This window comes from Ranitomeya imitator, chromosome 3 (assembly GCF_032444005.1).
Source record: "Ranitomeya imitator isolate aRanImi1 chromosome 3, aRanImi1.pri, whole genome shotgun sequence".
In the NCBI taxonomy this organism is placed as follows: Eukaryota; Metazoa; Chordata; class Amphibia; order Anura; family Dendrobatidae; genus Ranitomeya; species Ranitomeya imitator.
In genome coordinates, this window is record NC_091284.1 from 793,760,813 (window position 1) to 793,786,182 (window position 25,370).

Sequence of the window (25,370 nt, forward strand, 5' to 3'; positions counted from 1 at the left end):
TGAACTGTTCCTAAATGATGAGACTGTAATGTGGGTACATCACATCATTTTTCTTTTCCCCCCTTCTTCAGAACGGGTTGATCTCCAGCACCCCAGAAATGTTTAAGCTGAAAATGTGCATCAGACGCAAAACCGACTCTATAGACAAGCGCTTCTGCTTCGACATAGAAGTCATAGAAAGGTCAGTCATTGGCTTCAATAGCTGAAAAATACGATCAACTTTTGTTTTTTTTTATTATTTTTGTTAAAATGTCTGACTGTCTGTCTTTTGGGGATATTCTGGTTTCTTCATAATTCAGTAGAAATAGATTGAAAACAACCTTACAAATATGACGACTGTTGTAAACATGGAATCTTCTCAGTCCGAAGCCTATAGTCCATGTGGCTGCTAGGAGGCCTGGTGATGAAAGACCTACATGGGACCTTCTTTAGGGTATATGTGCTCCTGGTGTTCCTACACGGTGTTTGACGCAGACGACGATTGAGGAGAACACCCTCTTTTCTGACGTCTTCTTGTATGTCTCTTGCGGCAGCCCGGGCTCTGTGTGGTCGTCATGTTCTTCCCACCAAACTCCCCCCAACCATGTCGGTATGGACCTTATGTACTGCGGAGAGTCATGGGGAACAGACAAGCGTCTTCCCCAGACTTCTTCCAAAAAGAGGGAAGCTCCAATTGTACCAAAATGTCTTGTGGAAAAGCATTAAGATTTCCCTTCTCTGGTATTAAAGGGAATTTGGTTTTTGCCTAGTAATCTGAGAGCAGCATCTTGGGTGTTATACACTGGAGACAATGGGGCCAGACATTATACACCGGGACAATGGAACTGAAGTTAAGACCTGAATTCAATAATTGAGATGTTTGTGCCAATACTTTTATCCACATCATCTCTCTATCGATCTATATTTTCTTTTCCAGACAAGGCATCATAACTCTTCAAGCATTATCCGAGGCGAATAGGAAACAATGGTTGGAGGCCATGGATGGAAAAGAGCCAGTAAGATCAATTTTATTGCAATTTTTTGCTTTGTGAACAACATCTGTCAGCAATAAAAAGCATTTCATCCTAAAATTCCCTCGGTCTAGTTGCATTTGTTTTTATTGAAACTGCTCTTCAATCTGTATTGCTGCCGCCGCCGCGGCTTCCATGGATCTCATCCAACTTGCCATTCGGCTTTCCCAAGGAATGACAACCCCTGAGGAAGCAATAACTACTGCTGATTTATTAATACATGTATTTTATATTTATCTTAGTGGATTTTTGTTTTTAACCCAGTAGTCTCCAATGTCTTTAATAGTGAAAACAACACAAGATTTTGGTCTAAAAACTACAGAAAAACTAAGAAACACTAGAAAATGTAGATAAACTAGAAGGATAATATATATACATATTGTCTAAATATGTCAATATGTTAGAGCCCTGAGGCCCGAATTCATCATTTGCATTTGTTTGTTTTTTTTGGGGGGGGGGTTTTGTGCCCAAACTTCTTACCTTTTTTTTTTTTTTTGCTTTTCTTTATTTTTTAGAGCACAAAATTCACACGATCCTTTAGAACGTTTCGCCTTTTAAGGTATGTGCACACGTCAGGTTTTTTTCCTGACAAAATCCTGAGAATTCTGCCAGAAATCCGCGTATTTTTTCGCGCGGATTTCTCGCGGAATTTGCGCAGATTTTGGGCGGATTTTTTGCGGAATTTTTGCGGATTTTTTTTTTTTTTTTTTCATGAATGTCCTTTTTGATATGGAATCCTCAAAAAATCCGCAAAAAGAATGAGCGTGTCCGTTCTTTTTGCGGAATGCGTTTTTTTTGCGGAAAAAAACACGAACATATGCACAAAAAATGCGGAATGCATTCTAAAAGATAGGATGCATAATGTTAGCGTTTTTTTACCGGATTTATAGCGTTTTTATTGCGAAATTCCGCAAAAAAACGCTAAAAATCCGGACGTGTGCACATACCCTTAGTCTTCATCTGGGCAAAAATAAAATGAGACAGATTTTGTACTCCTCTCTAGAGAACAGGAGTGTACGACTGTGCAAAAATAAAATTTTCAACAGTTCGAAAAGTTGTAAATGATGAATTGGGCTAAAACGTCTGACATCTAACCTTCTCGTTTTGTCGATAAATTTATATGTACTCAATATGTAACGTATTATTTTGTTTTATATTTTAGATTTACACACTTCCAGCGATCATTAGCAAAAAAGAGGAAAGTAAGCGCTTGTGCAATGTGTTTTACTTAGTATTTGACCTTGTTTGGAAGGCGTATAATAAGGCCGCGTTCACATGCCGAAAGCCACTCCCGCTTTGTACCACCGCAGTATTTCCACTGTTTCCTTGTGCCGTCAATACATTTTGGAGGACAAAAAGTTGTGTTCTTTCAAGATGAAGTGCTTGTGCAGGGAACGTCTTCGCTTTTTATTTGGTGATAGTGGATTTTATGGCAAAGTTATCAAAATGGATTCTCAAGGATTAGTTAATTGGCACAAGTTCAAAAACGTTTATTTTTTTTAAGCTCTTTTCCAAAAGTTACACGATCTTTTTAGTAACATTTCAAAGTTTTGAGAATTTTTACGAAATGTTGCCAAAATTTTGCCAGTGACAAGTTGGGCTGAAAAATCTGGTCAATGAAAACAATGTCCATAATGACCGAGAAAAAAAAAGTCGACAAGCCCTACTTCAAAGGAATATGTCACCAGGTTTTTGCTATCTGGGAGCAGCATAATGTAGTGATGGAGACCCTGATTCCAGTGATGTGTCACTTACTGGGCTGATAAGTTTTTTTCTACTGCAGATCTAGAAATTCTCTGATTGCAGAGCTCTATATAACTCCACCCACACCACTGATTGGCAGCTTTCTGTGTACACTGTGCATAGGCAGAAAGCTGCCGATCAGTAATGGGAGCGGGGTTATACAGAGCATAAGGACTATATGGCATGTGACAACTTTTCCTCTAGTGATAATCTCCTGCTGATAAAACACTGAGGTTATAGAAATTACAGCAAGCAGCCCAGTAAGTGACACATCGCTGAAATCGGGGTATCTGCCCCTGCATCATGCTGCTCTCAATAAATAGCAAAAACATCCTGACAGATACTCATGCATTAAAGGGAAACACTGTTTTACCTGCAGATGTAGAGTTAATTTGTACTAAAAGTGCGACTGCCATCAGAAAATGAACTTCTTTCCTTTATAGGGGTGGTGCAGTGGCTGCTACATTCATCGCTCACAACACCACTGTGAATGCATGTGGAAAGTGTTTAGATGTGTCTTCTCCATATAAAGGTCTCTATGGACTGGGTATTTGGGACATGTCTATAGAGATCAATGTACATATTCCATCCTTGGGGTGTCCTGATAGATAAGATCATAGAATGTTATAGTTGGAAGGGACCTCCCGGGTCATCATGTCCAACCCGCTGATCAATGCAGGAATCACTAAACCATCTCAGACAGATGTCTGTCCAGCCTCTGTTGAAGACTTCCATTGAAGTAGAACTCACCACCTCTCGTGGCCGCCTGTTCCACTCATTGATCTGCCTCACTGTCAAAAAGCTTTTCCACTATCTAATCTGTATCTTCTCCCTTTCAGTTTCATTGCTTCTCGGGTTTCCATGTGCAAATGAGAATAATGATGATCTCTCTACACTGTGACAGCCCTACAGATTTTTGTAGAATGCTATTAAGTCTCCTCTCAGCCTAAACATTCCCAGATCCTTTAGCCGTTCCTCGTAGGACATAGTTTGCAGTCCGCTCACCATCCTGGTAGCTCTTCTCTGAACTTGCTCTGAACTTGCTCCAGTTTTTTCAGCAAGGACACATTCCCATTAACTTTATAGGTCAGGGGCTGCTGTGATAGGCTGTTTATGAAGTTTTTCTACTACATGCAGTTTGTTGCTTTACTAACCCCATCTGCTTTTTTTTTTTTTTTTTTTAGTGTTTTTAAATGAAGCCGGCTTCAACTTTGTGAAAAAATGCATCCATTCCGTGGAAACCCGAGGTGAGGTCTCACGTTTTCTGTTCTACGTAACAGGACAACTTGAAAGCGTTAAGTAAGACAACACTGAAATATCAATACCTAACGTCTCTCAAAAGCAGAAATTCGGTTGACCTAAAAATTGCTGTTGACACTAATATCCAGAACCGGATTATAGCAAAATCAGGGATATTCTAAAAGATGAGATTGAAAATGCTGTTTGTTGAGACACGTATGCTGTTTTTACCTAACCCTTAAATATATCTTCATAAATGCTCCCTCACACTGGCGTACAACACGGCCGAGTGCTATCTAATGTTTTATCGGATAGCACTAGGTCCAATGTTATACTGTGGGGCAGCTATTATTTTCCCCTGCCGATTCGGAATGAGAAAACAATCACATCCTACTGCGACTGGCTCCAATATTCGGATCACACACACTCATACAAATCTATGGGTGCATGTAAAACATCTGACTGTACAGAGAAGTCATTGATTGTCGTGGACACAGACAATGGAGAAGATGGAAAAATTAAGTTCTCCTTCTTCGCACTTGTGCTTCAGTTCTCTAATGCGAGAGATTTGGATCACACTAAGATGACACTTGGCTTAAACTTTGACAGAGTTTGATCCTAGTGACATTAGCATGATTAGCCTGAATCTCTCTCGTGAGAGAATCTACGGCCGTCTGAGCGAGCCCTACCCATAGCTATAGCTAGCACACAACATGCTGTTCAATAAACCAGCATAGGGTATACACAATAATCACAAGACCCTAACTAAAGGTTGACGTAAAACATCATTTTTAATTACACTATTAAAGAATTAAATTAAAATCTGCAAAGTTAGTGGGTATGCACTGATAGGATAATGATTTGGCTGTCTAATCCTCTGGATTTATCTCCAAAATCCTCGGTGTCATTCATTCCATAGAGTTGGTGCGACCGCTACCACTACTCTCATTAGGAGTTTATATACACTCCACTAACTAGCTAATAAAAGCTACACCTAGACCTCCCCAACATGTTTCGCCAGACTCGCTGGCTTCATCAGGGTTAGAGGCTAGAGTAGCTATTGCACCCTCATGAACAGTTCCAAGGAGTGCTCCCAGTAACAATGCCAAATAAAGAGTACTCCTAATATCCATGCCTATCAGAAACTGTCTACAGTGAACATGTCAGCCAGAGATTCCCTAATACAGTGCCAGCCAAAAAGTGCCCCCAATATCAGTGCTAATCAGAGAGTTTCTCAATAACAATGACAGCCATAGAGTATCACCAATAACACCGCCAACCAAAAAGTGCCCCAAATATCAGTGCCTGTCAGAGCGTGTTCCAAAATCAGTATCAGCCAGTGTCCTACTACCAATTTCTGCCAGAAAATACCCTCATTAGCAGTGTCAACTAAAAAGTGCCACCAATAACTATACCAACAAAAGACTACCCCTAATACCAGTGCCAGCCATATAGTACTCCCAATAATAATGCAACCCAGAGAGTTTAGCGAATATCAGTGCCAACCAGAGAGTGTCTCCAATGAGCTGTAGAGTACCACTTAGCGCCATACATTGAGAAACCCCCCAAAACAATGGCAACCACAGTGTTTTCTCACTAACTGTGCTAGCCAGAGATTGTACCCAATAAGAGTGCCAGCCATAGAGAACCCCCAATAACTGTGCCAACCGGAGAGTTTCTCAATAATAGTGCCATCCAGAGAGTGTCTTAATATGAGTTCCAGCCATAAAGTACACCCAATAACCATGTCAACAAGAAAGTGTTCCCAATAGCCGTAAAGAGAGGTAACCAGCTCACCCAGGCTTAGGCGTCCTGAAGCGCGGAATTCAAGGGACCACTTGCAGAAGAGTACGGAAAAGAAAATATGGGTTCCGGCTTCATCAGTGTTACCACTCCGCCCTCCCTGCTCGACGGCGTCGGATCCTCTGCTGCTTGCGCCGTTGCCTCCTCGCTCCCTCGCTTCTCGGTCCGTGCTCCCCGCCGGGTGTCTGCACGGGCGCTTCGGCGCGCTCCTCCTCCATAGCCTATAACCTGCGCAGGCGCTCCAGGACATGGCCGCGCGCGTTCCCATCTCCTTTATGCCCCCGTGTGACCTGACCCGGCAGAATTTCCTGTCCAATCGCGGACTGGTGTCAGTTATTTCAGGCCGTCCTCCCTATGTGGAGGTTCCTGATTATTGCGTTCTAATTGCTATAGTTTGGCCCCTTTGCTGTCGCTCGCTCAGGCCTGCCCAGCTTGTCATTTAGTGTTGTCTCTATTTTCCCCTTCGTCCTCCGTTCCTGTCCTGTGCTTCCCTTGTTCCTATTTTCAGCTTTCCCCACCGTTCCTGCCATTTCCTTCCTCTCCTATTTACCCTGCCAGTTTTCTCCGTTTCTTCCCTTCTTCCGTTTGCCTTCCTCTCGGAGCCGACCCCTGGTCCTGGCGTCCGTGGTTTTAGAAGTCCCTGAGCCTGCTTCCTAACTATCCTTGTATAGGGGTTGGAATATTCTGGAGTGCTCAATCAGGGAAGGGTCATTTCCACGGTCCAGTGGGTCCATTCTAGATACCAGCTCTCTGTGGCGTAACAATCTGTTTGCAAAGTTTACACCAATTAGTAGTCAATAATCAAGGTAGATACTGCATTCTTTAGCAACGCGCTAATAAAGAACAATATTTGCACTTCTGAAATGCGTTGCTGTGTCTATCTTGATTATGGAATCCTAATTGGAATAAACTTTGCAAATTAATGAAGCCGGATCCCATTTTTTTCTTTTCCGTTTCAATCAAACAGGATCCCCGTTAACAGTGAAAGTCAGAGAGTGCTCCCAATAACAGTGCCAGCCAGTGCTCCCAATAACAGTGCCAGCCAGTGCTCCCAATAACAGTGCCAGCCAGTGCTCCCAATAACAGTGCCAGCCAGTGCTCCCAATAACAGTGCCAGCCATATAGTGCTCCCAATAACAGTGCCAGCCATAGAGTGCTCCCAATAACAGTGCCAGCCATAGAGTGCTCCCAATAACAGTGCCAGCCAGTGCTCCCAATAACAGTGCCAGCCATATAGTGCTCCCAACAGTGCCAGCCATATAGTGCTCCCAATAACAGTGCCAGCCATAGAGTGCTCCCAATAACAGTGCCAGCCATATAATGCTCCCAATAACAGTGCCAGCCATAGAGTGCTCCCAATAACAGTGCCAGCCATACAGTGCTCCCAATAACAGTGCCAGCCATACAGTGCTCCCAATAACATTGCCAGCCATAGAGTGCTCCCAATAACAGTGCCAGCCATATAGTGCTCCCAATAACAGTGCCAGCCATAGAGTGCTCCCAATAACAGTGCCAGACATACAGTGCTCCCAATAACAGTGCCAGCCATGGAGTGCTCCCAATAACATTGCCAGCCATAGAGTGCTCCCAATAACAGTGCCAGCCATAGAGTGCTCCCAATTACATTGCCACCCATAGAGTGCTCCCAATAACAGTGCCACCCATGGAGTGCTCCCAATAAGTGTGCCAGCCAGAGTGCTCCAGATAACAGTGCCAGCCATAGAATACTCCCAGTAACAGTGCCAGCCATAGAGTTGCTCCCAATAACATTGCCATCCATAGAGTGCTCCCAATAACAGTGCCAGCCAGAGTGCTCCCAATAACAGTGCCACCCATAGAGTGCTCCAAATTACAGTGCCTCCAGAGTGCTCCCAATAACCAGGCCAGCCATAGAATGCTCCCAATCATAGTACCAGCCATAGAGTGCTCCTAATAACTTTGCCATCCATAAAGGGTTCCCAATAACATTGCCAGCCATAGAGTGTTCCCAATAACAGTACCAGCCATAGAGTGCTCCCAATAACATTGCCAGCCATAGAGTGCTGCCAATAACAGTGCCAGCCATAGAGTGCTCCCAATAACATTGCCAGCCATAGAGTGCTGCCAATAACAGTGCCAGCCATAGAGTGCTCCCAATAACAGTGCCAGCCATAGACCTCCCAATAACAGTGCCAGCCATAGAGTGCTCCCAATAACAGTGCCAGCCATAGAGTGCTCCCAATAACAGTGCCAGCCATAGAGTGCTGCCAATAACAGTGCCAGCCATAGAGTGCTCCCAATAACAGTGCCAGCCATAGACCTCCCAATAACCGCGGCAGCCAGAGTGCTCCCAATAACATTGCCAGCCAGAGTGCTCCCAATAACAGTACCAGACAGAGTGCTCCCAATAACAGTGCCAGCCATAGAGTGTTCCCAATAACATTGCCAGCCATATAGTGCTGCCAATAACAGTGCCAGCCATAGAGTGCTCCCAATAACAGTGCCAGCCATAGACCTCCCAATAACTGCAGCAGCCAGAGTGCTCCCAATAACATTGCCAGCCAGAGTGCTCCCAATAACCGTGCCAGCCAGTGCTCCCAATAACAGTGCCAGCCAGTGCTCCCAACAACAGTGCCAGCCATAGAGTGCTCCCAATAACATTGCCAGCCATAGAGTGCTGCCAATAACAGTGCCAGCCATAGAGTGCTCCCAATAACAGTGCCAGCCATAGACCTCCCAATAACAGTGCCAGCCATAGAGTGCTGCCAATAACAGTGCCAGCCATAGAGTGCTCCCAATAACAGTGCCAGCCATAGACCTCCCAATAACCGCGGCAGCCAGAGTGCTCCCAATAACATTGCCAGCCAGAGTGCTCCCAATAACAGTACCAGACAGAGTGCTCCCAATAACAGTGCCAACCATAGAGTGCTCCCAATAACAGTGCCAGCCATAGAGTGCTCCCAATAACAGTGCCAGCCAAAGAGTGCTCCCAATAACAGTGCCAGCCATAGAGTGCTCCCAATAACAGTGCCAGCCAGAGTGCTCCCAATAACAGTGCCAACCATAGAGTGCTCCCAATAACAGTGCCAGCCATAGAGTGCTCCCAATAACAGTGCCAGCCATAGAGTGCTCCCAATAACAGTGCCAGCCATAGAGTGCTCCCAATAACAGTGCCAGCCAGAGTGCCATGACCCCATTACAATTTAGAACATTTCTAAATATTATTTACGACTGGTGTGCCGGTATGGGCCCGGACACTGTGTGATTACATTTCCTCTCTGTATTACCTGCGTCTCCTCTGCTGTCTCCGTATATGCAGGCATCACTATATTGGGACTATACCGAATCGGAGGTGTCAACTCCAAAGTCCAGAAGTTGATGAATACGGTTTTCTGTAAGTATCTTCTGTTGTGTAGTGGAATGTAAAGGGAAACAATTCACAGAGTTTCTAATAGTCTCTATGAAAGGATTGTCCCAGGCGAGGTTGTGCCCTTCAGTTATACTGACCCCGTACAATGCTGCAATCCCCCGGTAGGTGCCGAGGACTAGAGCGAGCAGACCTGTGGTGGTCGTAATATTCAGTGCTGGTCAGAAGTTTGTACACCCCTTTTCATGTAATGTTTGTTTTTTATTCTTACTTTAATGTGCACGTTGTAGATTCAGACTGAAGGCAGCAAAACAGCAAAGAGAACGAATTGAAGTCCAACCTCACTGATAAACCTTTGCATTTACTCTACACCAAAATGGAACATTATAATAAAATGTAATATTAACGTTTGCTTTTCCCCTAGACCACCAGGGAATATAACCTTAGCCTCTTCTACCCTGGATGTCCACGAAATCATATATTAACCTCCTCTTTTATGTTGGACCACAAAGAATAATTGAATTACCCTAGAAAACATAATATCAACTTCTGTTATTCTCCCTCGATCAGAGCGGGATATAATATCAGATTTCTATTATACTCTAGACTGCCAGGGCATCATCCTCGAAAAAAAATATTAACCTCTTATTTTTTCTCTCCACCACCAGACAATCAAATAAACTCCATCCTCCATGCTAGACCATACAAAAAAAAAATGAGATCAACTTATAAAAAAAAAAGAAAAGGTTTAATATTAACCTCTTTGAACATAATATTAATTGTCTATTCTACCCTAGACCACCAGGAAATCAAGTTTATTCCTTTTTTTTTATACTAGACCACAAAGAAAAAAAAATAAATCGCCTTCTATCACTATGGAAATATTATTTTTAACCCCTGCTTTTCCCCTAGACCACAGGAGACCATATTATCGACCACAAAAGAATGAAATTAACTTAATCCTCCATGCTAGACCACAAAGAAAAAAAAAACACCTTATATATCTAAGGAACATATCTATTTTTTCATTCACCCTAGACCACCAGGACATAACCATGTTAACCCTTTGTTGTAAATCATGTTAACCCTTTCTTGTCCCCTAGATTATAAAGAAAGCCGTAGTTACCCCTAGGTCACAAGGGAATAAAATACCAACTACCTCTTTTTACTACTAGACCACCAGGGAACCATTTTAACAGTTTTGATCACAAATAACTATTATTAACTTAGAAAACCAGGAAAACAAATATTCCCTCCGCTAACCATGAGCAGTATATTAAAATTATTTTAAAAATATATTTTTTTTGCCTAAGCTTGGCTGTCCCCCATACTTTGAGTTATACAATAAATACCGTAATTGATCTGAGGACAATAATAAGGTTTTTGCAGTCTCACAATGATGAAGGTATAGAGCCGTCCTCGGTAAACTCGGTCTTTCACCGACACTATTGTTCGCCATCAGTACACATCTCATTACCTAAACCTAAAATAGCCTAATAACTGCAAAGAGCTGAAAAGGCAACGAAGACGACAAATATCATTAAGGACAGGATGACATTGTCAGATCGCAGTATAAAAACCTCTTCTGGACGGATATGGATTTCTAAGTACGGCGCTTGTGAATACTCACTTTTCAGAAACTGCTTTAATGGGAACCTGTGTGAATGAGATCCTCTTTTAAAGGGATACTCGAAATATTAAATAGATATTGATTCATTAAGGAGATTTCTTTTTAACTCTGTAATAAACATTTTAAATACCATATACCAACAGCTGTGTCTTTCCATAGCATAGATTTTCTAGGATGAGAGGTACGAGATGACCTGTTTTTGAAAAGGAAAAACAAATGATATTCTGTCGGGAGTTGTTTACGCTGTGGTGGTCTAGGGCAGAGAAGTTAATGTCACCATCCCTGATGATCAAGCGCTGCATCCCTGGTGGTTCAGAAAAAAAATCATATCTGGAGTCTAGTTGTTTACTTGCCTCCCATCGTTCCAAAGATGTCTCTTCTTTTTCTACAGGAAAATGCTTTTTTATCTTCTTTTTGCGCCTTTTTTTTTAAAGCAAAAAGGCGCATGTTACGCTAAAATTTGGAAAAAATTTGTGCCAAATTTCCAGGCATGCCTAAAATCACTCCAGGGGATAATGGTAAATTGGCTGCAAACATCTTGAAAATGAAATCCGAGCACATGATGACGAGCAATAATAATAAAAAAAAAAACACAGGCAAACATAGATCACGTAGACTTAACATAAAAAAAAAAAAAAAAAACATAAAATGAAAGATCGAATCAAAAACAGGTTAAAAATGGCTAAAACTAGTCATAAAAGGGCACAAATGTAATAATAAATCGGGCCTGGAGAGTCAAGGATTTCAGAAGCATTAGATATGTAAATGTATGTGTCTAAGACGTGAAAGTAACCGATTCTTCATTCTGAAATCTGTTTTGATTTTTAGCACCTAAAGCTCCTCCTGATATGGATATTGATCTAGAATTATGGGACAATAAGACCATAACAAGCGCTCTAAAAAACTACCTCAGGTGAGTGATGACATACACATAGGAAATAACGGAGGCCAATTTCTGCAGCAAAAGCCATAAAACATACCCCTCTCCCAATAATTGTCACAAATGTGTCACATCCTCCTGGGAGATCTGGGGTTAGGCAATCATTACATATTGTGATTCACGGGTCTTCCATTTTGCTTGTGTTTCGTTCCTCATATTAAATGGATTTTGTTTCCTTTGGTGCTGAAGAGGTTAATGACTCTTTGTATGCTGGTTAGAGACAGGCAGATCCATCTCACAGCTGCTCCTGACCTGCTCATTTTCTCTCTCTACATAACCTGGCCAGACCTTCTCATCCCTGCCTGTGAAAGTTTACTTCCTGACTTGCTGGAGTTGGTGTGCTAAAGTTGGAGTTCGTAGTTGTTGCAGGAGATTGTTGCGTGCTGTTTTTAGGTGTATGCTTTCTCCATTATCCTATTCGAATATGGTTTGTACCTTCCTATCCTTCCCTTTATTACTCACTACCTTTGGTATGTGTTTTTGTATGCAAGTTGCTTTTTGTTATCTCTGTTTCTTACGTGTATATACACTAACATATCTGTTCCAGACCTCCTAGGGCGAAGGGGAGGGGACAGCTTAGGACATTAATAGGAGCATAGCAAGGTCTGAGACTCGGGCCTCTCTACCTTTAAGAGTACCCTTAGGATAGTTAGGCTCCCAATTCCAGGAACAGTTTGAGGCCATAATTGGTGACGGGTTGAGACTTTCTTTTGACTATCCATCCCAATGTGTTTTCTTGTAAAAAGATCCATAGTCCTGACTTGATTAATATTAATAATTGTTTGTAGTGCTCAAATCTCCTTTTTTGTGGCGCGGAGCTCGAAATTACCTGTATAGACAAAAAGTTAAAGTTCATTCAGCCTTTGTCCGCCACTAGGGGGAGCTAAAGAAATCATTAAGTTTGACTATCTTTGATCTTATGTGTATGGGCAGCTTTAAACCAGTTCAACCAGGCCATTTATCCCCTGTTCCTGACCAGGTAGTTTTTCGATCATGTTGCTTATAGAGATGTAGAATTTTTTTTCCTTTTGGATACTAAAATAATTTTTTCATAGTTGCTTCGTGACACGTGGAATGTAATTTTTATAATCGTTTTATACGCTCTTTTATGTTTTGTCGATATCAGGTGATACTGGTGTGAAAATAAAGCAAATATGTGTCTGTTCTTTCATTTTTTTTATAACCACAAATCAGCACTGAAATACATTTTAACGTTTGTTCCCTTTTTCCATAACAATTATTATAATATACCACACATGTGTTATTTTTATTTATTTTTTTCTAAAGGGGCAGAGCTTGTAATAGCGATATGGAATGGCCTCTGCTTTTTTGTATTTTTTTTGTTCTTTTTATTTATGTATTCATTTATTGTGTCACTCATAAGATCATAAAAAACCATTGGGTGAAATTTCAACATTTGAGTAAATATATATTTTTTATTTGATTTCCTCTGTAACTGGGACTGATATATTAGCTCCAGTTACAGGAGAAATTCTGCTTCCTGGCTGCATAGCAGAGCTCCCCTGAGTATTTTTTTTTTTTAAATCCACCCTACAGTTCCTGAGATATGTGCCTTTTTATTTTGTGCTACTTTTTTTTTTGGTCTTTACTATGAAACCGTATTTTCAGGATAATTATGCATAAGTCACGCCCCTGATAATCCTGTGAGCCCCGCCCCCTTGGAAAAAAAACATAAGAATTAGCACCAAATAGAAAGCGTGATACCTCTAAAACAATTTGATAAATTTTATAAAATCTTTTTTTTTCTTTGCGTTTTCATGAAATGTTGAAAAATCATTTTTATTTTTCGAGATTCATTGTAAAAATGACCTGGTGGCATGATTTTCCAGATCAGTATGAATATAGCGCTCCCAATCTTGTATAATTCTTATTATATTTTTGTAGTTAAAAAATATAAATCAGAATTCTGTAAAATAAAATAGTTTTTCAGCACTTTCTAAGTATTTTTTTGTATTTGTCCAGCATGTGTTAATGCTTTTTTTGTGTGCTTAGCATTTATTTTCGTAGGTACTATTTTGATAGCTTTTTATTACATTTTTGGGGAAAACAAAATGGTGATTTCATAGGTACAATTTTGATAACTTTTTATTACATTTTTGGGGAAAACAAAATGGTGATTCTGACATTTTGATCTTTTTTTCATTATGGCATTATAAGTTAAGTAATTTTAGAATTACATAGATCGTACTTTTACAGGCACGGTCATACCAAATATGTTTATTTTGTTAATTAATTCCATTATTTTCAAATTGGAAAAAGAGGGGCAATTTAAACCTATATATTGTTATTTAACATGTGCTTTATGTTCTTCTAGGTGCCTAACTGAGCCTCTCATGACCTATAAATTACACAAGGATTTTATTCTTGCTGTCAGTAAGTATAACCATTACATAAGTTTTTAAAATATACATAGTATATTGCCCAGCCACGTAGTATATTGCCCAGCCACATAGTATATTGCCCAGCCACGTAGTATATTGCCCAGCCACGTAGTATACAGCACAGCCACGTAGTATATTGCCCAGCCACATAGTATATTGCCCAGCCACATAGTATATTGCCCAGCCACGTAGTATATTGCCCAGCCACATAGTATATTGCCCAGCCACGTAGTATATTGCCCAGCCACGTAGTATACAGCACAGCCACGTAGTATATTGCCCAGCCACATAGTATATTGCCCAGCCACATAGTATATTGCCCAGCCACGTAGTATATTGCCCAGCCACATAGTATATTGCCCAGCCACATAGTATATTGCCCAGCCACGTAGTATATTGCCCAGCCACGTAGTATATTGCCCAGCCATGTAGTATATTGCCCAGCCACATAGTATATTGCCCAGCCACGTAGTATATAGCACAGAGCCACATAGTATACAGCACAGACACGTATTATACTGCCCAGCCACGTAGTATATTGCCCATTCACGTAGTATATTGCCCAGTCACGTAGTATATTGCCCAGCCACGTAGTATATTGCACAGCGACGTAGTATACAGCACAGAGCCACGTGGTATATAACACAGCCCACGTAGTATACAGCAGTGTGGGCACCATATCCCTGTTAAAAAAAAATATTTAAAATAAAAAATAGTTATATACTCTCCCCTGGGATCCAGCGGAGCTCCGGCATTACGCGCACGACTGACGCCATCTTCCGTTCCCAGGATGCATTGCGAAATCACCCAGATGACTTAGCGGTCTCAGATGGTGGCCCGATTCTAACGCATCGGGTATTCTAGAATATGCATATCCATGTAGTATATTGCCCAGCCATGTAGTATATTGCCCAGCCACATAGTATATTGCCCAGCGACATAGTATATTGCCCAGCCACGTAGTATATTGCCCAGCCACATAGTATATTGCCCAGCGACGTAGTATATTGCCCAGCCACGTAGTATATTGCCCAGCGGCGTAGTATATTGCCCAGCCACGTAGTATATTGCCCAGCCACGTAGTATATTGCCCAGCCACGTAGTATATTGCCCAGCGACGTAGTATACAGCACAGACACATAGTATACAGCACAGACACGTATTATACTGCCCAGCCACGTAGTATGTTGCCCAGCCATGTAGTATATTGCCCAGTCACGTAGTATATTGCCCAGCCACGTAGTATATTGCCCAGCCACATAGTATATTGCCCAGCCACATAGTATATTGCCCAGCCACGTAGTATATTGCCCAGCCACGTAGTATATTGCCCAGCCACGTAGTATATTGCCCAGCCACGTAGTATATTGCACAGCGACGTAGTATACAGCACAGACACATAGTATACAGCACAGACACGTATTATACTGCCCAGCCACGTAGTATGTTGCCCAGCCATGTAGTATATTGCCCAGTCACGTAGTATATTGCCCAGCCACGTAGTATATTGCCCAGCCACATAGTATATTGCCCAGCCACATAGTATATTGCCCAGCCACGTAGTATATTGCCCAGCCACGTAGTATATTGCCCAGCCACGTAGTATATTGCCCAGCCACGTAGTATATTGCCCAGCCACGTAGTATATTGCACAGCGACGTAGTATACAGCACAGAGCCACATGGTATATAATACAGCCCACGTAGTATACAGCAGTGTGGGCACCATATCCCTGTTAAAAAAATAAAATAAAAAATAGTTATATACTCACCCCTGGGATCCAGCGGAGCTCCAGCGATACGCGCACGGCTGACGCCATCTTCCGTTCCCAGGATGCATTGCGAAATTACCCAGATGAATTAGCGGTCTCAGATGGTGGCCCGATTCTAACGCATCTGGTATTCTAGAATATGCATGTCCATGTAGTATATTGCCCAGTGACGTAGTATATTGCCCAGCCACATAGTATATTGCCCAGCCACATAGTATATTGCCCAGCCTACGTAGTATATTGCCCATCCACATAGTATATTGCCCAGCCGTGTAGTATATTGCCAAGTCATGTAGTATATTGCCCAGCCACGTAGTATATTGCACAGCGACGTAGTATACAGCACAGACACGTATTATACTGCCCAGCCACGTACTATATTGCCCAGCCACGTAGTATATTGCCCAGCCACATAGTATATTGCCCAGCCACGTAGTATATTGCCCAGCCACGTAGTATATTGCCCAGCCACGTAGTATATTGCCCAGCCACGTAGTATATTGCCCAGCCACGTAGTATATTGCACAGCGACGTAGTATACAGCACAGAGCCACGTGGTATATAATACAGCCCACGTAGTATACAGCAGTGTGGGCACCATATCCCTGTTAAAAAAATATATATTTAAAATAAAAAATAGTTATATACTCACCCCTGGGATCCAGCGGAGCTCTGGCGATACGCGCATGGCTGCCGCCATCTTCCGTTCCCAGGATGCATTGCGAAATTACCCAGATGACTTAGCGGTCTCACGAGACCGCTAAGTCTTCTGGGTAATTTCGCAATGCATCGCCGGGAACGGAAGATGGCGGCCGGCGCGAGCGGCTCAGCGGACAGCGGAGGGTGAGTATAGCAGATTTTTTGTTTTTTTATTATTTTTAACATTACATTTTTTTACTATTGATGCCGCATAGGCAGCATCAATAGTAAAAAGTTGGGGACACACAGGCTTAATAGCAGCGGTAACGTTACCCGCGGCATAATGCGGTCCGTTACCGCCGGCATTAACCCTGTGTGAGCGGTGACCAGAGGAGAGTATATGCGGGCCTCGGGCACTGACTGCGGGGAGTAAGGAGCGGCCATTTTCTTCCGGACTGTGCCCGTCGCTGATTGGTCGTGGCTGTTTTGCCGCAACCAATCAGCGACTTGGATTTCCATGACAGACAGAGGCCGCGACCAATGAATATCCGTGACAGACAGATAAAGACAGACAGACGGAAGTGACCCTTAGCCAATTATATAGTAGATATATATATATATCATATATTATATCACTGGTCTTGGTCCGGCGCCGTCCTCCTTCTTGCTTCGTGTGGATGAAACGTCCTACGCCATCCACACAGAGTCCCTGGCATCGTGCTCCTGCGCAAGTGTACTTCTCTGTCCTGTCTTGTAGTGCACTGGGAAAGGTCAAAGAGCCTCAGCGCATGCGCACTGCTGTATTTTATCTTGCCCTTGTCATGGCAGAGAAGTACGTCTGCGCAGGAGCGCAATGCCGGGGAAACTATGTAGATGACGTAGGATGCCTCCTGCACACAAAGAAAGAATAAGAACAGCATCACAGGAAGAGAGGAGGTGCTGGACCAAGACCGTGATGCCCATCGGACCCGACTGTATGAGGGCTGAGAGGTGGTGGCGTTTTCTCATGTGGTACAAACCTGGTGACTGCTTCCCTTTGAAAAAGGTTCAAATAGAAAAATGAATATAGTGCAAACGAAAAAAGGAGCGAAACACTAAATACTCAACAAAAAATGGGTAAATGCAATAATGAATTGGCTCCTTTACATCTTCTGTTCTTTTCTCTACAGAATCGGATGACCAGAATTACAGAGTACAAGCGGTACACGCCTTAGTCCATAAACTACCAGAGAAGAACCGAGAGATGTTGGATATCTTAATTAAGCACCTTGTCAAGTAATGATCTATTCTTACCTGTCTTACATGATGTAGACAAATCATACATTTGTCATTTTCAAAAAGTTTGATCTTCTTGTGCTTTATTTTTCAGCTTTAATGTTTTACATTTTTTACTTGTGACAGAGTTAAATCTCACCGAGAAAATGTTTTAAATATTCCATATTTTGCCAGTAATCCTGTTAGGTAATATTGTAAATATCTTTGGCCATGCAGGGTATCACTGCATAGTCAACAGAATCTGATGACTGTCTCCAACCTTGGCGTAATATTTGGTCCTACACTGATGAGAGCGCAGGAGGAAACTGTGGCAGCAATGATGAATATCAAGTTCCAGAATATCGTTGTTGAGATTTTAATAGAACATTATGAGAAGGTAATATTCTATATCCTGTCGTGATTTAGTAATTATTGAATGAATGCATACATTACTTTTTTATTAAAATGTTCCACAAAGAATCAAAGATTTTTCTTGAGTTCCTCCCAAAATTCACGTAGAGGTTCTCCTCATTGATTGTCTTCCTTGCTTGTCTCAAGAGTGTGACAATTGCTAGACCTTCGACCCCTATGTAAAATTATACAGGTCCACCATAATCTGCAGAAGTCAAAATGGTGGTCTAGTAAAAGAAGACTATTTGACTACTTCATTCCCAACCTTTCTCACTGCAGGTGAGATGGATGGATGGGTGGCAGCGTCAATGCTAGAAAACACAAAAATTAATCAGACGAATTAGGTGACTAAATGAGTGTATATCCTTGGTGGAACCATTTTAATTAGTCTTGAAGTGTCCTTAAAAATTCTGTTTACAGTGGAAAAACATAAAAACCCCGCTGGGTGGTACAACTTTAAGGACAACCAAGAATGCATGGGTCCTAATTAAACTTGTAGGGCCATCTTGATCATCATGTGGGTGCATTGGCACCTTTACCATCCAGTGCTACAGCAGGTGTCCAGTATTTTGCCAATCGTGGACATTGGTTCCAGTGGGGTAATAATCCCTAAAACCTAAAAAACTTAGAAACTTTATGATAGCTAGTGTAGGATACATATATTTTCCCCATAGATTGGTGAAATTTCAGATGATCCAAAGTATTAGCAGAACCCTGATTCTGAAGACACATTGATAGTCTTTGGCCACCGACAAGAGCCCTTACGAACCTCCTCCTAGGTGACAACTTCCTGGGCATCTTTTCTGAATTGTAGCCCCCGATGTGACGTCATGCATGAAAAACTATGACATTGTGCCTTGCCTACCAATGAGTGGAGGTGCCAGAGATGTCCAGAGCAAATACTGGGGTAGGTAAGTAGGAAAACATAGTAGTTCTGGAAGATGCTGTACCATTTTGACCAAAAACATTCAACTACTACGGGAACTAAAAAAAACATCCTTATGATCACAGCCATAGACTTTAGGATTTCACAAATTTGCCTGACCTGCTTACACAAAGGCAAAAGATGTCTCTAGCGCATGAAGGGGTTAAGTAAAATAAAACTAGTTAAAACTTCAGAAAGAAACTTTTCATTAAAGGGAACCTGTCACCCCGCTTTTTCAGTAGGAGATAAAAATACCGTTAAATAGGGCCTGACCTGTGCTTTACAATAGGGTATTTTTTGTCCCCTGATTCCCTACCTATGCTGCCGAAATACCTTACAAAAGTCGCCGTTTTCGCCTGTCAATCAGGCTGGTCAGGTCGGATGGGCGTGGTCACAGCGCTGTTTCTCGCCCACGTCTTGCTTATGTTCCCGTTGGTAGCGTAGTGCTTCTCGCATGCGCAAGTGCCGAATGCACTGCGCAGCTGTGGAAAAAGAGCGCGCTCGCCGCTATTCAGCGGTTTCTCGCTGGGCGCGGCCATCTTCCTGAGGCCGCGCGTGCGCAGATGGAGTCTCCTGCTTCCCGGGGCTTCAGGAAAATGGCCGCGGGATGCCGCGCGTGCGCAGATTCGAACTCGGCTTCAGGAAAATGGCCACCGCGATGTCCATCTGCGCACGCGCGGCATCCCGCGGCCATTTTCCTGAAGCCCCGGGAAGCAGGAGACTCCATCTGCGCATGCGCGGCCTCAGGAAGATGGCCGCGCCCACCAAGAAACCGCTGAATAGCGGCGAGCGCGCTCTTTTTCCACAGCTGCGCAGTGCATTCGGCACATGCGCATGCAAGAAGCACTACGCCACCAACGGGAACATAAGCAAGATGTGGGGGAGAAACAGCGCTGTGACCACGCCCATCCGACCTGACCAGCCTGATTGACAGGCGAAAACGGCGACTTTTGTAAGGTATTTCACCAGCATAGGTAGGGAATCAGGGGACAAAAAATACCCTATTGTAAAGCACAGCTCAGGCCCTATTTAACGGCATTTTTATCTCCTACTGAAAAAACGGGGTGACAGGTTCCCTTTAAAGAACATTGAAAGCTCTCAGTCCATTGACCGCACGCACTGAGAGTCACAGTAGGCGCAGACTTCCCTCTTGAAGAAATTAGATTGGTGATAAAAAATGGTGTTTTCTAATGCACCAAACCGAAGACCCATGCAGTCTACATCATAAAGAGACATTAATGACCATAAACGCCAGAACTGGAGCCTTCACTGTGTAACTCAAGAGACAAACTATCGCAATTTATCCGGTTCCACATGCAGCGAGCTCTACTTATATGACCCGCTATTTCATATCTACTCTTTTACCTTTTCATGAAGACTCATGATTTCTCACAATACAAATTCAATAAATTTTTGAGACATTCTAGCAAAACCCTCAACAGTCTGCAACTCACATCACAACTTCAGAGTGGCCACATATAGACACATATAGCATAAACATCTCCCAACATAGTATTACAAAATCCCATTAGAAAAATGGATATTTTGCAATAAACAGTGTGGAATATGTTGAGTCAAGCAAGTGCAAAAAAATGAAAAGCCATAGCGGTTCATGAAGCTATGAATTACCATTATCCTTAAAGAGGTTGCCCACTACTAGGACAACCCCTGCTGAAATGTTATATTCCTCAATGGAAAATTAAATGACCGTGTACTCAACTTCTGTACTGGTGCCGATCCAGCGGTGTTGGCACCCGCCTCCCGAGGCTCACCTTGTTATGCAGCCAATCAGCGGCCACTTTAGAGCTGATCTGCTCTCACTTCCTTTGGACAAACCTCAGAAGTGCGGGGGAAGTAAGAGCACTGCATCTCATTAGCGGCTGCTCAGTAGGTATGGCTGGAATATGAACATACCTATCAATGGTTTGATGACTTACATCATCAATAATTTTGCAGGATTCTCTGTAGTCATACAAATGTTATCATATTTATCAATGTGGCAAATCTTGTTTTACAGGTTTTTCACACCGCACCAGATCCAAATGTACCGCTTCCTCAGGTTCAACCGCGTTCGGTTTCTAAACGAACCAGAGCAATCTGCCTTTCTACTGGTCCCAGGAAGCCTAAGGGGCGGTATACGCCATGTCTGGCTGATCATGACAGTAAGTATTCTCCAACGGGTATTCACTTACTTCCCTTTTACCCAAACCACACATTGAGCTATTTTTCAGTGGTTTTACACACATTGAGGTATATTGATTGGTGAATATTCATGATTGCATTTGCAACTTTTTTAACTCGTTATTTTTTGTGTTTTTCGCCTGTGTTTTTATTTGCCTTTTTATTCTTTTTTTTTCATTTGCGCCTTTATTAAAGTCTATTTCATATGATTTCACTTTTTTTATGTTCGCCATTATATGCAGGGCTTGGGCTTTCCAGATGATTTCAGCTGATTCCTAAATTGTGAAAATTTGTAACAATGTAATCTAATCTTTCCTTGGGTTGATTATGTGTACGTCTGGATTTTTTACTCAGATGTTGCACCTTTTAGCCAAATGTGTGACTTTCGCTAAAGGGTCGCAGAACAGTTTAAAGACAACCATAAAGAGCATTTTTTTGTTTTGATCAAAATTCTTGAACCATTTTGAAGAATTAGATGTTTAAATCATAAACTATTACTGCAAGGCGAAGAAAAAAAAAGAAACTAGCAAATGATGAATGAAGCCCTTACGCTAGATCATCTTAAAGCGAATCTGTCAGTAGGATTTTGCTAAACTACAGGCATTGTAAGGTTGGCACTGTTACACTGATTAAAATGATACTTGGGATGAAGAAATCCGTCTTGTGGTTCTTGTGTAATCAGTGTTAGAAGTTTTCAGTTACTGAGATGCCCGTGCTCCGGAGCCAGACTGTAGACAGAGTCTTATCTTGGTGCTCTAGGCTAGAGAAACCAAGGAAAGACCTGCCCTCAGGCCGCCCAAAGCACAAACATGTTCCTCACCATAGAGACATAGAGAGACAGACTGTTTGCGCTTCAGAGCGGCCTGTGGTCAGGTGTTTCCTTGGTTTCTCTGTCCTTAAGCAGGAAGATAAGACTCTGTGTACAGTCTGACCCCAGAGAACGGGTATCTCATTAACTGAAAACCTTTAACACTGATTACACAAGAACCACAAGACGGATTTCTTCACCCCAGTATGATTTTAATCAGTATAATAGCGCCAACCTGACAATGCCTGTACTTAACTTAGCAAAATCCTGCTAACAGGTTCACATTAACTGGTTTATGCTGTATGATATATCTGGAATATTTTAAGGTTGGTTTACACCATTGATTAGCTGACTTCATACCAGAAATTTGCTGCAAAATGTGGGCCATTTTTATGGCGCATGGTGTTGCATATTAGGCCACACCCCTTTTTTTGGCAAATCACATCCATATTCAGTGAGGGCATGCCCCTCGTATTGGACCCAGTGCATAATGTGTTCAAAACACATAATACATATGGTGCAAGTAACTGCGAGAAGGACTGTTGGTTTCTGAAGAAAATTACTCCAGAATTCATGTTTATTTATGTTGCTAAATATGCCCCCACAACCCTTTTATTGTCAAAAATGCCTCACGGCAGGTTTTGTCGCTTTTTTGTTGCCAGAGTCAAAAGCAGATCTGTCAAGAAAGAAAATAAGTCCTTCCTTTCTATTCCCCAATTCACTCTTGACTTTTGTTTGAAAAAGAAAAAAATGCTGAGTGTGAAACCCCCATTAGGCTGAGTTCACAATTTGCATATTTGGTGCTGATTTTCTGTATGTAATACCTGCAGCATTCCGGAGTACCAGTAAACTGGATGAGCTGGAGTTGCAGCTCACTCTGTATTTTTCTTTTTGGTGCAAATATTAGCTTTCGTTTAGATTTTTCTGCAATCTTTTGCATGTCCGTTTCTGTTGCAGAAATTCAACTTTTTGCTGCGGATTTTACACATTCAGTTCAATGGACACCCTTAAGTCCGCAGATTAAACCCCTGTCTAGAGTTTAGACAACCATATGTAAAATCCCTACAAAATGCGTAACGTGTGAACCCAGGATTTTATCTGTTTGTGTGTTCCAGTTTGTATTGTTATATATTACTTTGGAGTTTGAGTTCTCTTTTTGTTTTATATATTTTTATTTTTTTCTCAAAAGGTGACTCTTACAGCAGCAGTCCAACGAGTACCCCAATGGGTAGTGTTGAGTCCCTGTCTTCACATTCCTCAGAGCAAAATGTCAACTCAAGGTGTGCCTCGTCACCACAAAGAGACAAGAAGGGAGGGGGAATTCCTTGGGTCACCTCCACACCATCGTCTAATGGTCAGAAGGGTTCCAGTCTATGGACCACAAGCCCTGAGTCCAGTTCCAAAGAAGATGCCTCCAAAACTGACGTAGAGTCAGATTGCCAGAGCGTGTCTTCTGTTACAAGCCCTGGGAACGTTTCTCCTCCAGTTGACCTGACTAAGAAAGGACATTATGAACTGTCGGGGCGCAAGCTCTCTGCTGCATCTTCTCTCCGCTCCTTACCTTCCACAGAAGGTAGCTAAAGTCTTGTTTCCTGGTCCTAAAGATTGAGATGTTGACATTTTTAGCTGGGAGACTTTGACATGGCACAATTTCCATCTTATCTTGGTGATTGTCACATTTTTAAAGAGTCATTTCTGATGGAAGTCCCTTATTAAAATTAAAGCAGAAATCCACTAAATTTATCTTCCAACATATATTGTTCGTGCCAGATTTCTAGTGGCCAAAAATTTCCAAACAGTGCCAAATGGAAGAGTTGAGCAAAATGATTTACACTTCAGTCTTCCCAGCATCCTTGGCCCAAAATCAAGGGTTCCTCTTGGGCTTACTAAGCCTTAGCATTCGGAGCATCTCTTACTCTTACTACACCGTGTGACGTCAAGCCATTGCAGGGTCTAGCAAGTGAAAGACTTGCCCAAGAACCTGGCTGCAAAACCGAAAACCAATGGCAGCACACATGTTTTTGCTCAGCCCTTCCAAATGGGTTTTTTGAACTCTACAGGTCACGATAGCCAGTCCGTTGGCTGACAAACCTCTGGCGGGTTGGAATTCACATCATAACTACTAGATGGCCACATATAAACACATTTAGCATAAACATCTCCCAACAGAGTATCTCTAAATCATGTTTAAAAAACAAACATATCTATCAATTAATAGCTTATAACATGTGCTGTCTAACTTACTACAGGTATAAAAAGTAGAAGTCCATCCACTCAAAGCTTAACATCGGTGGACCTTAAAGACGTCACAAAGGCTTATCCCGATTTACCTCCTAAGGGAATAAGGAGGAGGCTGGACACCGGTTCTAGTAACGGATACCAGAGACCTGGATCAGTGTAAGTTCTAGATAAAATATACTGCAATTGTAATATTTTCATAAAAGCCCTATAAAACAGTATTTGCTGTTAGCTAAGGGTATGCTCACATGGGTCAGATATGCTGCAGATTTTTCTACTAGAGTGTCCAGGTGAAAAATCTGCATCGTTTTAGAATACCTGAATTTTTTTAAGAGATCAGGGACCCACCAGGTGTCAATTTATGTTGTGGAATGCCACAGAAATATTGCGAAATGTGGGCTGAAATCCGTACAAATGTATAGTATTTCCACAATGAAATCTGCAGCAAAACCCTTAGATTTGGTGTGGGTTTTCCTCTGTGGATTTCCCTCGATATTTATTTATCCAAAAAGCACTATTCACACTGAGTTTGGAGTTTCTGTCTGAAGGATATATTGGAGAATGCTCCAGATGCTTCCATCTCATGTTATTCTCTGATGTATCGCAATGTACAGATGTGGGGGAAAAAATTTAAGGCTGAGACAAATTTTGTTTTTAGCAAAGTTTGCCGATTGTGTTTTTAACCTGGCAATTTACCAATTTTCTCTAGATTTTTGCGAAGAATGATCAGATGAATTGCAAAAAAAATTGCAAAGTGATTCATTGCCAAGAAAATTAACTGAATAACATAGAAAAAAAATTTCAACTGGATTTTAGCCCTACCACAAAATGACCTGCCGACATCATTTCAGTGACATTCTTATTAGCTCGGGAGAAAAGTTTACCAAGGACAAGGTAGCTGATATCACTCTGTCATGCTGATTGAATTCTAAGAACAGACTGGATGCTTTAAAAGATGCCTGAAATCATGAACACTTTCTGCTGGCCATGGTTACTTGCAAGGACACACTTGAAGTTGTCAGTGCTTTGC

At 42.1% G+C, this 25,370-nt stretch overlaps 1 protein-coding gene across 1 annotated transcript in view; it reads left to right on the top strand.

Annotated features, from left to right (window-relative positions):
• The window catches only part of ARHGAP42 (Rho GTPase activating protein 42), a 374,547-nt gene that overhangs the window by 339,776 nt on the left and 9,401 nt on the right, over positions 1-25,370 (top strand). The window contains exons 10-21 of the mRNA XM_069759185.1: positions 72-181; positions 917-995; positions 2,173-2,212; positions 3,938-4,000; positions 9,094-9,168; positions 11,600-11,684; positions 14,047-14,105; positions 17,693-17,798; positions 18,015-18,174; positions 21,131-21,275; positions 23,292-23,675; positions 24,352-24,499. Coding sequence (XP_069615286.1) covers positions 72-181; positions 917-995; positions 2,173-2,212; positions 3,938-4,000; positions 9,094-9,168; positions 11,600-11,684; positions 14,047-14,105; positions 17,693-17,798; positions 18,015-18,174; positions 21,131-21,275; positions 23,292-23,675; positions 24,352-24,499 — 1,454 coding nt within the window. The remainder of the gene's footprint in view (positions 1-71; positions 182-916; positions 996-2,172; positions 2,213-3,937; positions 4,001-9,093; positions 9,169-11,599; positions 11,685-14,046; positions 14,106-17,692; positions 17,799-18,014; positions 18,175-21,130; positions 21,276-23,291; positions 23,676-24,351; positions 24,500-25,370) is intronic.